At 39.3% G+C, this 13,010-nt stretch overlaps 1 protein-coding gene across 1 annotated transcript; it reads right to left on the reverse strand.

Annotated features, from left to right (window-relative positions):
* Positions 1-1,751: 1,751 nt before the first annotated feature.
* Positions 1,752-5,853, reverse strand: LOC143879645 (putative xyloglucan glycosyltransferase 5). Its single transcript, XM_077382132.1, has 5 exons — positions 4,450-5,853; positions 3,639-3,947; positions 3,259-3,549; positions 3,057-3,170; positions 1,752-2,926 (listed from the first exon to the last, which is right to left on the reverse strand). Exons 1-5 carry the CDS (start codon positions 5,167-5,169, stop codon positions 2,285-2,287), a joined length of 2,076 nt encoding a protein of 691 aa, XP_077238247.1. The 5' UTR covers positions 5,170-5,853; the 3' UTR covers positions 1,752-2,284.
* Positions 5,854-13,010: the final 7,157 nt, after the last annotated feature.

Raw genomic sequence — 13,010 nt, forward strand, 5'->3', positions numbered from 1 at the left:
TTGTCAGGTATTAATACCTAGAGTAATGGATCTCTGTTCTGTGGCTAAATATAAAATAAACAACATAAATTATGAGGCAAGTCTTTCTGCGCATAAGCGGCTTAAAAAGCCACCCATTGGTTCGTATGGCGGGTCCACCTTTGCGGGGTCCACAAAAAGCGACCAAACGTTACTTTTTAAGCCACATAAGTGCAGCGAGCTCCATGCGCAGCTGCACAGGAACACTTTTCTCATAAATTATTTTGTAATATAAAATCTTGCTAACGGAGTGCTAATAGCAATGAAATTTTGATGTGATACAGCGACGGAAATAAAATCCGTCACTATAAAATGTCCAGGGGACACTCAGGACTGTTAATTTCCTATCACTATAAAGGGTTTTTATTGTGGTGTAGATATTGAATAGACTTCTGCCATTAAAAAACAAAAATAGATATATTGAATAATAGGAAGACTGCTAACGTGCCTTTTGATGTGGAGGAAAATTGTTTAAGAATTATAACTATACTAATCAAATAACTAATTTTCAAAAGCAGTGTCGAGACCATCACATTGCACATGGCACACGTTTTAGTGAGTAATTGATCTAATGGACCACGACTAGCTGGTAATGTGTCTTAGTAGCTTGCCGAAACGAAGGTCATGCCCATGGTTTTAAAATTTTGACCGAAATCCGAAATTTTGGATTTCGGTCAACATCGACACCAAAACTGAAATTGGCGAAATGGTACCAGATTTCAGCCGAAATTTCAAGAAATTCAACCCAAAAAATCTCAAATTTATTAATTATATAGCATTTTCCCAAAATTTCGACCGAAATTCCAAAATTTGGTATTAAATAATATATTATTTTTTAATGGTGTACCCGATTTTGGCCGAAATTTCGGTTTAGGTGAGGGCCGAAACACATTCCAAAACCAAAATTTAAAACCATGGTCATGCCTAGTTGAACAAGGCCTGCAAACATTTAATTATCAAGGTAGCAACTTTCAGTCATGGCCAAGGATTAGCAAGCAATTACAACTTTCAACCTCACATGCTTTTCTTTTCCCTTCTAACTTTTAAGGCCATAGAAGTCATGTTGTTGAATTCATATTGCCTTATTTTATTCCATTTCTCTGTTTATTGATCATTTTGTTCTATATGATATGTGGTTGCTTTGTTTTTGGCACTCTTAACAAGTATTTGCACTAGGGTCAATCAGGGCCATGCTGTGCCTTGTAGGGCGGGCAATGGGTTGAGGTTTTTCGGCCCTGACGCCGAGATAATGGGATCCAAGGTTGGGCTAGGGTTTTGAAAAACCCGACCCTGTTGCAGCCCTAAAAATGACAGTATATATGTACTAAGGAGGGGGTACAGTGTCATCTTTCTACAGTTGAACATTAAGAGGCTCTAGCCTTCCCTCTTAAAGCTAGAACATGGCATGTTTGGCTGTTGCGTGTGACCATAAAACATAAAGATGCTTGGGGCCCAACAAGATTGAAGGGCAACATTTCTCTCTACACTCTATATCATTTAACTGTAATTGAAAAAAGGTGGGCATACCAAAAACCTAAGTTTCCCTTACTTAAACCTTATCCTTCACTGCCTACCGACAGTTTCTTTTACCAAACCAAAGAAAAGTCATTTGGAGCAAAAGGAACAAAAGGAATCAGAACAATAGAAAACAAATAAAAACCCATAAACAATACAAAACAAAGAAAACCCATACAAAATAAAGACAAAGGGGCATCAGATATCTTTACTTTAAAAAAAAAAACTAAATCAATTCAAATATACATATCACTGTTACACATCTCAGTATAAATGGATTGGGAAAACAGAACCCAAATTGCTCAGCTTTGACAATAAAGCCGGATCCACTGTTTTTTCTTTTCTTTTTCTTTTTTAATCTTCTTTCTTTTCATTCCAGCTTCTTCAAATACATATATGGGCTGAATCTGAATACAAAACCACACCCAAACAAGAAAAAAACTGGTCCTACCTATAACACCATCAATTCAAAACAAGAATGCCTATGTAACAAACAGCAAAAAAAGACAAAGTTCGAAGGGGAGAAAAATTCATAAAAATCCTATCCGTGGCAATTCGAATACGATAAACTTAATTATTAGGAAGGAATTCCACCTCCTTGGCCACCATTTGCAGAAGCGAAGAATTGAACTTCAATAGGAAGAATTGAACAAGTTTGTTCAGCGAATCAAATGCAAATTCAATCCAGATTTACTTGGCATCGAAAAATGCATGTTGGATGACTGCTAACAAATGATAGTTTTTTCTTACTTCAGCTCATTTGTTCCCCAATTAGATCAAGACCCACGAGGAGAAATGACACTCCTTGGAAGAGTAGGAAGTAGAAGTGGACCCCTTGAGCAGATAACAGGCTCCTAACCGATGCCGTGAGTAGGAGAAATGCGAGAGCGAGCTCTTTCTTGAAGATTTTATTGACCTTTTTCACAGGATTGGGAGCTTCTGGCTGTTCCTTCAATCTGTTCAGCTCAGCAAGCTCACTCTCCGAAGCACTTCTGAGAAGTTGTGGATGGTTCATGATTTTCGATTCTTCCTCAGCAGCAGCAATTAAATCAGATTCGGATGATCTACCTGTTTTTTTAGTGACAACCCACTCGTACGAATTCCCTAACTGGAACAATCCAGATACCATGGCATTGAACTTGGTCACTGACATGGTGTTCTCAAATAAGAGATAGGGGACGATGAAAGGGAAAGATCTAGGGGCTGGGAGAATGCTGAGAAATGACATGAAAACGGGGATATAGCAAATCACCCACACAGGCAACTCTGCCTCGGGCACGAACATTGTTAGAGGGAGAATTATGCAAAATAATGTGAAAGAATAAAATGGAAGGATCAGTTTCCTCAAGAGAAAAAATAGCAGTACTAAATTTGCTTTCTTCAAAACTGATAGCTGCAAAACAAAATTAAGCGCTCCTTAGAAATCATTAGTGGGGGAGACTAGGAAAAGCAATGATGCTATGAATAATAAACTAGGAAAGGTATGGTAATGGTAAGGTTGTAATTCTAGCAAGATGACAAACCTTGGAAGTGATAATAGCAGGAAGACATAGGCGGAAAAGTTGCATTGGACCAGAATGCCATCGATGTTGCTGTTTCCGATAAGCTTCATAGGACTCTGGGACTTCACAGAGGACCTGGAAATAACTCTCACAACTAGGATCAACAAGCAACTCACTTAAACAAGCAGGATAGAATTTAGAGCTTTCCATGAAGAAATAATACCTTGACATCGTTGAGGAAGATGAATTTCCACCCATTGAGATGGGCACGAACAGCAATATCCATATCCTCTACTGTCGTTCTCTCAAGCCAACCGCCAGACTCCTCTAGAGCTTTGATTCTCCAAACACCAGCGGTACCATTAAACCCAAAAAAGTTCAAGAAAATGCCATTAACCTGTTGCTCCACCTCAAAGTGGAAACATAGATTAACATTTTGGAGGCGAGTTAACAAGTTCTCATCCTTGTTTACGAAAGCCCATCGAGCCTGAACCAACCCTAGTTCAGGATTGTCCTGAATCACACAGTAGAAGAGGAACTGATACACTAGGAGAATTGCAGTCATGTGTGGTGAAATTTGCTAAAATGGGGGAATTTGTTTACCTTAAAATGTGGAACTGTTTGCTTGAGGAAATCTGGATTTGGTTGGAAATCCGCATCAAAAATTGCAACAAACTCATACCCCTTGACATAGTCACAATTCATGGCAGACTTGAGATTCCCAGCTTTGTAACCAGTTCTAACCAAGCGATGGCGATAGATGATATTGATGCCCTTTTGACTCCACTTCGTTACCTCTGCTTTTATCAAGCGTACTATGTTTTCATCATCAGAGTCATCGAGAACTTGTATCAACAAACGATCTTTCGGCCAATCAATCTGGCAGACAGCAGAAATGGATTGCTCGTATACCTGGAGGCAAATCCAGATATCTATCAAAATTCTAGGAGTGTTCTTTTGGGGGGTGAATATCATCTAAATGAATACTAGTTGGTATGAGCTCCTAAATCTTCTGGAGTATGCTTGGAATTCAATAATATAATTGGATCAATTACTACCATTGCTTCTTAGAATTTGGGGTCTTCAATAAGGATAATATGGGTGCCATAAAAAAATGAGGATAATATGGGTAATATAAGCAACTTAATATGCAGGCCATTGGTTAACTTATACTGGACTATGAGCTCAAACTTAACTATCAAATCTGAGAGGAAAATAGACTGTCAATTCCAACTAAAGGGAAAACTACATAAAAAGTAAGGGTGCAACTCGGGTCGATTTTTTGGAATTCGAGTTGAGCAATCAGTTCTAATTCGGGTTGATTCCAATTCATTTTTTAGCGAAAGCTCAACCTGACCCGACCCAAATTGCACCCCTAATAAAAACAAAAAAAATGGGCAGCTGAGCTTCTTACCTCTCTCTCATTGCACATCGGTATCTGAACAAGAACCATGGGATAGTCATAGCCAGACCTTTCCACATCCTCAGATTTGAAGGGATCCCCTTCAATTCTAGGCTTGATTTTTTTGTACTTGATCCAGAAACACCCAATACATAAGATTAACCGATCCGCTGACTGGATAAGGAAAAGGACAACACAAAAGTTCGACAAGGCTTGAATTGGAACAGCAATGTAGTCAGCTCGAAACGACAACCATGAGAGATAGACCGCATGAACCCATCCTTGAATTTCTGCCCTCTGTGGGATGTGCAAATTGGGTTTCCTAAAGTTCCAACCATTCAAGTGGGCGAACACCTCAAACGCGAGAATTGCCAAAGAAACCACTAGAAAACCTCTGATGAACCTAAAGAGTAACTTTCCTTTACTTGACTTCTCTGATTCCATGGCTACTCCCTGTTGAAAAATCAGCCTTTTCTTAACAGCTCCAAGCAATGCCCACAAGACCGTCGCGACCCAAGCGACACAACCGACGGCTCGGTGAGCCCTGAGGAGCAAAACCCATGTAAATTGCTTTACATTCTTACCCCTATCCTTGTCAATCGGCCGAAATGCGGTATCAGGGCCATCTATTTCCACAACTGAGTAGTTGGGATTCTCCATTGTCACTACAACAGGCGTTCCCTTTCGTGTTTCCTTTGCCCACCAGTCAGAGAAATCAAAGCTTGGAGCCATTTCCCCCAAATTCACAACAGAGAAAAAGGCTAAACCCAAGAAACAAAACCCTAAATCTCCCCCCAAAATGCCCTACTCTTCACAACCCAGATCTCAAAATCAAGAAACTCAAAGAACCCATTCAAAGTTTCCACATAGAAAACCAGATCCCCCCCTCAAAACATCAAAAAACCCCAATTCTAACTCTGCATTTCAGACCCAATGGTAAAACTGAAGGAACTAGAGTTCTATCTAGTACCCACTGTTGTACAAGCTACCATTGGGAAAACAGCATTATAGAGAAAGGTATCTGCAGTTGTAAAGCTAAGCATGTGGGTATTATTTAATGTGTCAAAAACAAACAAATCCTATTTTTTTAGCTCTACAAAATATTACCATTGGTTGATTGGCTCCTGTCAAAGAGAGAAAAGCCCACATAAACCATAACCTACAAGGAAAAGCCTAGAACTACCACACTACAACATCTCTTTGTAAAATGGAAACAGAACCCAGTTAGGGTTTTGACAGTAAAATGGGATTTAAGTGGTAGAACATGAAAAAACTCATCACAGTAGCAGCAAAATAGCAAACACAAACATGTAGAAGTATAATAAGTAGAAAAGGATTGGAAAGGAATAGTGACGGACAACGTAGATCCCAACCGATCTTGATCTCCTCCAAACCCGAGCCCAAATGGCAGACACCCTTGATTTCTGTTCTTCTAAATATAGAATAAATACAGCCTGGATTGCATAAAACCAGCAGCTAACTTTCACGGTAAAACAATAAAATAAGCGGAAACCATAAAACATGAGAGAGAGAGAGAGAGGTATTACATTTTTTGGGACCTTTTAAATTTGGGATTACATTTTTTGAAGGTCAAAAGATGGAAACGTCCTATCCGTAATAAGGTATTTGGTAGCGATTACAAAGTCAATTTCGCAAAATTACCTACCAAAATTCCCACTAAAAAACATTCCTTTAACTGGCCACAAAGAACCTACAACTATGTGGTGATGGTGCATTTTGGAATTAGCCATGGCAAACATATGATTTTTTTTTTCCTATAGTTGGTGGAAAGGTTGTCCAGAATGTTTTTGAGGAAAAAGAAATTCAACTCATACAAGCCAGCCCGACCCAAATGAGATTGAATTTCAAAACCCTTATTTGGATATAAACCCAAAGGTTGTCCAAAGTGTTGATGTATAACAAATGACTAAATGACACCAACTCCAACAAGCAACAGCTTGAGCTTTTGGAGTAATTGGTCGTTTCACATGGTATCAGAGCAACATGTTCTGGGTTCAAGACTCACACCACCTCGATATTAAGTCCACTTATAAGGCCAACCCAAAAAAAAAAGAGGGGCCACGCGTGAAGGGGATTGTTGAAGTATAATGGCAGCTAGGAATTTTTTTCATGTGCTAAAAGAGGTGTCTCCAAGTGTTGAAAGAGCGTAGGGCAGGTAGGAGAAGGAGAGACTTGACAGGCGACGAATGAGTTGAGGGTTAGAAGGGGCTAAAAAACCAGGAAAGAGTCAGTCTTCTTTTAAGTTGTTTTTTGTTTCATGAATTTTCAGACTTTTCATGCCCTCTTCTCACTTAGGCCCTCTTGTATCTATCCCTCTCCCAACATCCCTCACCATTGGGTAAGCAAATATTTCAAGAAAAAAGATTCATAGTAGCCAAATGTGCCCCAAGTGTAAAACAATTCTCATCAAACGATGTCATATTGAAGATCCAAGGATCCAACAATGTCGTGTGATAGCAAACTGTGATGGCTGGATGCCTCATCTCAAGTAGTCTCAAATTGATATGAAATTTACCTTGATAGGAAGATAAGAGCAAAAATTATGACCAAAACAATTTTTACGCAGGTGGGTTATCATGTGGCAACATGTTAAATGATACTGAAACTACCCCAAAACTTACCCTCTCATAAACTTCCTCAAAAGTCAAAACTACCCTCTCACACACTACTGGAGAGAAACTAAATTTCGTTTGGTAAACGTAGGTGGTTGTGCTATCGATATTTAGGGGCCGTTTGAATACGCGGATTTTAGAATTCGGGATTTCTTCAAAATTGTAGCTAAGAGACAAGAGAAGCAGACCGGCCGTCGTTTTTGACTCGTTTTTTTACTTCTCGCTCTTCTTTTCGTCAGCAAAAGAGTAGCAAATCCTCCCATATTTTCAAGTTTTAGAGATCTTATGATGCAGGAGAGATTTTTAAAACCTGAATTTCTCACTTAAAATCCAAGAAATACTGCCAGGACAGCAAACAACAAACAACAGCTTGACCATGAACCCTCTTTTACACTGTTTTCAAACTAAAAACCTGGATTCTAAATTCCGCGTATCCAAACGGCCCTATGCAGAAAGTTGAAATTAGAAACGAACCTTAGGAAAGAAGGAAGAAGGGGATACAGAAAATATCATAGAAAAAATAATTATTTCTATCCATTGTTTTAATTTCTTTAATGGCTGTGAGACTATGAATTGAAAGGCCTACGTTATGATGGCATTACATATGCATGTTAGGATATCATCAAACACATGCATATGTGAAAGTGAGGAAGCAAAGGAGATTCTGTAATAAGTGATTGAAATGACATAATTATTCCCTCAATTAGGTGTAAGGTGAAATTTGCATTTAAGTATCTGAGTCATTTGTAAATACACTACTGGGACATGGTGTTTCTTCTAGAAAGTATTGAAAACTTCTCTATTATTAACTTATTCAGTGATATCTGACAATTAGTAAATAACAACTTAACAAGAGACCTTTATCTCATGACCATATTTGAAGTCTTTAACTAAGAATAATGAAATGATGGTAGATCTATCTAATATTTTTACGAGGATACTGATATCCGCACCCTGTTTGGACAACGGGACAAAATCAGTACTGAATCATTACAGCATATTCTTCTCCAATTCCTCACCATCTTTGGCATGAAACTGCAGTTGGTCCCACCAAGATTGGATGATCATAACCCTTAGATATTAATCAGCATTATGATAACCTTTATGACCAATTAGTCCTAAAGTGCTTAATTTTTTCAAACGATCTTGCTCCCTAATTCTTTTAAGAGAACCGGTAGGAAGATTGACACATGTGAGGTTCAGAGATTGTCTTTTTAGCATTTTCCTTCTTCTAAAAGTAATTAGAAAGAAGCTTCTTAACTCATAATAACTCAACTTGTCTTGTCGAGGAATGGAATGCTAAACTGAAGGGCCCCCCATTTGATCCACCTGACCCAATTCACCAATTGTATTTAGCATTTCTTTAATTTTGGATTTATCAATCCGACGTATTATAAATGAGGTAGGCTGCCCTTCAGTTTAGCATTTATCATGTCTTAAACAAGTTAAAATATCAAAAAAAGACGAGGGGTGGCAGGACGTCACAGTGGAACGAGTATGGATTAATTGAGAGCGTTCATCTAGTGGGCCACCCATGGATGAACCGTAGAAAAAACTTATATTGGCTGAAAAATGGGATTTCCATATTGGATCGTGATTGAACGGCTAAGATCATTTTGTGGGTACGACAAGGAGGTGGCCCACCATAACGTACCAGCGTGTTCAAATTCCACGAGTTCAACGCGCCGTGTTTTTGCCGAGTAAATCAACCAGGGAGGTCACCGACAGTCCAAAACGCGGACCCACATTTGACTCCAAATGAGATTAGAACCATCCATGCATCATCCAAAGCCATGACCGTGTTGACGTGGTAATTTTTCCACCACAGGTCGTTATCCAGGGGAAAATCCACTTTTACATAAACCAAACACCAAACCTGTAGGCCACGTGTAAATGTCCCGAACCAAATCATTTCGCCGGGCCCACTCTTTGCGTCTTCCTTTGCTGTCTGTATTCTAAAAATCATGTGTACATGCGATAGGCCCTGTCAAACAGCTAAATTTAATATTCCAGCCAGGCACCCGTACACGTGTCAACGCTGAAGGAGAGTTGGATGACGGGGGGGGCCACTATGTGGATGGGCCATAGCTCTGAAAATCATGCTGATTAGACTATCCTAACCATTTGATCAAAACTTCGATTGGACGGGTAAGATAGTCAGATGGCATTCATATCAACAATCTAACCCCTTTGCATCTGTGCCACGTGTAGAGTGGAGATGGTCGGAAGAACCTCTCTTTACCAAATTAGTGGCTTCATTTCATGCACTTGGCAAACCATGTTTCAACGCCAAAGACACGTGAAACCAACCGCAGGTAAATATAGATGAGAACCTCTAAATCTAAGGCTTTTAGCTTGTGTAAGGATCTCAAAAGCTCCTAAATGGGGGTGTGAATTACTCAAGGTAAAACCAAATAGTTCAAAGAACACGAAAGCAATTACCACTAAATATAGCTTAGAATCTCTGAGGTATAGCCCATTTAGAACAGTAGTAAATATCTTACCTCGATCTTTAAGTAATTTAAAGGGAACGAATCCCCAAAAGCTGAACCAATCTTAACGAATTACAGCCAACACTATAAATTTAGCCTTTCTAACTATATATCTAAAAAGATTCAACCTTGCTACACCTAGATGGGTTGCATTACACTCCACATGTTGTCGATGAAGAGAGGTATAAGTTAAAAGTCAACCTCTCTCTCTCTCTCTCTCTCTCTCTCTCTCTCTCTCTCTCTCTCTCTAAATATAAAGAGAAATGATATTTCCACCCCCTTTTGTTTGTCTTTTCGAGAAAATGAAGTCATTTTCATGAGAAGACATGAAAAATGTGAATTGTGGGGCAAATGAATTTATTTTCAGGAAAAGACAAAAAAATGTGAAATGTGGGTGGAACTCGAATCAGTCTTAGGAAAAGACTAACAAAAAAGGGTGGGAATATCAGTCTCCATTAGATGTATATCAGTGAAAATCCAAGGAAGAAAGCAAAATGCATGGAGAGAGAGCAAAGAGAAGGTTCTTTTGCTTTTCTAATCTTTTTTATATAAGTTGGTGTGTTATTTTGAAGAGCATTTCCCCACCGGCCACCGACACCACAATGTCACGTTAAGCATGAGACCTGTTACACTTACCAGTTCCAAGCTCACCCACATTTATTGCCACGTGGATTTCGATGCAAATATTAGGAGTTCCACGCTCCCCCATGCTTCTCATTATTATATTTCACTTGGTTACTAATGTAGGGATTAACTAAATATTCTGTCAACCCTAATTTTAAAATAGTCCTGAGTTGAGTACGCTAGACGTCCTTTTATTTAACAAGAGTTTTAGTTTTGATTGGAAGAGTTGAGATTAGTATGAGGGCGCATCGATCTGATGGGCCACAACTCATAGTGGGTCTTGATCTGATGGACCAACTGGCACGGTTTGAACCATGAGATACTGAATAAGTGTTCTCTTTTCTCAGTAGGGATTATAAATGAGAATAACATATGAACCCCGGCCACATGAGATGAATGAGACATACTTATATGTGGGCCCCAACCACGGCATGAGCTGTTTTGTTTTGTTTAGGATGTGGGTTCCGCTGTATGTCAGCCAATCAGGATGCATCTTTCAGGGTCTGACTTGTTGGGGGTGATGGCTTTTGTTTTGTGAATACTACCGCGAATTCCGGCTTTCTTTGTGGCTGGGAATGTGGTAGATGAAATTCTTAGGGGGACCAACTTGTTTAAAAATGGGAAAATCACTATCAACTATCAAAAGAATTTTGGTTTTATGTGACGTTGGCAGCAACACATGAGGAAGAGGGGGTGGATACATTTGGAATGTAACTCTATGATGTAGATTTTTATACCTTTTTTTTATGCTAAAATGAAAGTCACTTTTTAACTTCTTTTCTAACTTATTAGACCCTACTTCGGCCCCGTTTACCTGATCATAATTCCAGCCAAAAGCAGCTGAGAACACCTTGATGGGATGATCCTAACCCCTGTTTAGGGTTCCGCCAAGAAAGGCTAAACTATTAATTTGTTTAGTCATAAATCTTAGGCATAAGATGTTTGTTGGCATGGGCCTAAGACCATGTGGGTTGTTGTGCTCGAAGTAGCCTAGCATAGCAGTTCACGTCAGCGAGGAGAAGGACTTTCGATTAACATCAACATGTCTCTGTTGCATACTTGCATTGTTACGTGCTTGTATGGTCCCACATAGGCATAGTCACGTTAGAAATTAGCAAGATTTTCTCTGTGTTAATCTTTTCTTATTTTGGTAGGATAATAATTAGCATTTATGATAGCTATTTAAGTAATTGCTATTTGATAGGGATTTGATAAGGAAGTTACCTATTTAATAGGTGACTAGCCTATTTCGTTGGGAGGCAGTCAGGCAGCGCCTACTTTCATGGGGAGCATTACGTTTGTAAACATTTATTTAAATCTTGTAAACGACATTGGAATGAATGAAGAAAGTTATTCCAAATTTGTGTTTTTTGCACAGAGAGGAGGAACGACCCTTCCCTCGAAGTGGGTCAAGAGGCCGATCTTCCCTCTGAGAAAATCAATCCGTTGCGATTCGAATCGGGTTCGTAACATGCATCTATAACAAGTCCAAAAAGATTTGAGTTAGTTGGGTTTCCTTTAGATATTGGGGAGGGGGGATTTAAGTCATTCAAATCCAAAAAAGAAAAAAAAAATTCTCACTTTTTTTCAAGTAGTTACCTAATTCTGAGTGGGATTTGAGGCGTAAGAGTTGTAGTTACTGATTAGGGAGTTAGTAATAATTATTAGAGTAAAGCAATGGTCTAGATTAAATCCTAGTTAGAGGAGTTAAGAGGTTAATATAAAGCTACGTGCAAGGAGTGTTTTGCACAATTTTGACTGTTTTTGTTTTCTGAAATAAGAATTCCCATATTTCTCCAAAAAGGGTGCTGGCTTTACCTCATTCTTCGTGGATTAGTAAAACACCTCTTAGTTCTTCTCGCTGTTAGAGCCCTTCCTGCAACAAAATTATGAAATTGTGACAATAGAGATGTTCAACGCTCTTCAGGCTGCTGTTAATCAAATAGCGGAGCAATTGGCATAGTTGGATATTCTTGAGCGCAAGCAACCCCATATCGACGACGGTGATTGGCAGCAACATGCTCAAGCTCTACACCAAACTTTACACACCAGCCCTAGAGTTCCTATCTTCTAGAGGAGGATTATTCAATCGAGGAAGAGCTTGATGACATCTTCCACTGAAGACATGCCCATGGTTGCATTCCTCAAGTGGAGGCTCGTGAACGTGGCTTTCATATTAAGGTGGATTTACCCAAGTTCAACAACCAACTTCGCATGGAACATTTCATCGATTGGCTTGTGGTGATCAAGAGATTTTTCGACACAGGGAGTATAAAAGGAGATGAAAATGAAAATTGTGGCTATCAAGCTTAAGAGAGGAGCTTCGGCATTGTGCGTCAGCTCCAACTTTCTTATATAAGGATGGGGAAGCGATCAATCCAAACATGGGTACAGATATGTCAAATCCTTCGTGAGAGGTTTCTACCCAATGATTATGATCAAGTACTCTTCTAAAAGCACCAAAATTACCACGAAGGTAGACGATCAATGCGAGATTATATGGAGGAACTCTACATGCCAAGTTTAATAACGATATTTCAGAGATTGATGCGCATTATGTATTACTACTCTACATCAAAGGTCTTTATCAGGCAATCTAAGACAAGAACACTCCCTACCTAATTTGGACGCTATTTGACTCCATGAATATGACAGAACGAGTGGATACCATGCTCAACCAGTTGAGAAAGAGGACTACTTACATGAGTCAAGCCATGGTAGGAGCACCGCGAGTGGTGGTTCTAATGGTAAAAAGAGAACGTGGTTCTAAATCCTTCTGTTGGGAAGTTTTCCCAAGCACTTATGATGCAATGAAGAGGACGTG

Source organism: Tasmannia lanceolata, unplaced genomic scaffold (genome assembly GCF_043159265.1).
Source record: "Tasmannia lanceolata isolate RefF3 unplaced genomic scaffold, GAP_Taslan_0.1 ptg000006l, whole genome shotgun sequence".
Classification (NCBI taxonomy): domain Eukaryota; kingdom Viridiplantae; phylum Streptophyta; class Magnoliopsida; order Canellales; family Winteraceae; genus Tasmannia; species Tasmannia lanceolata.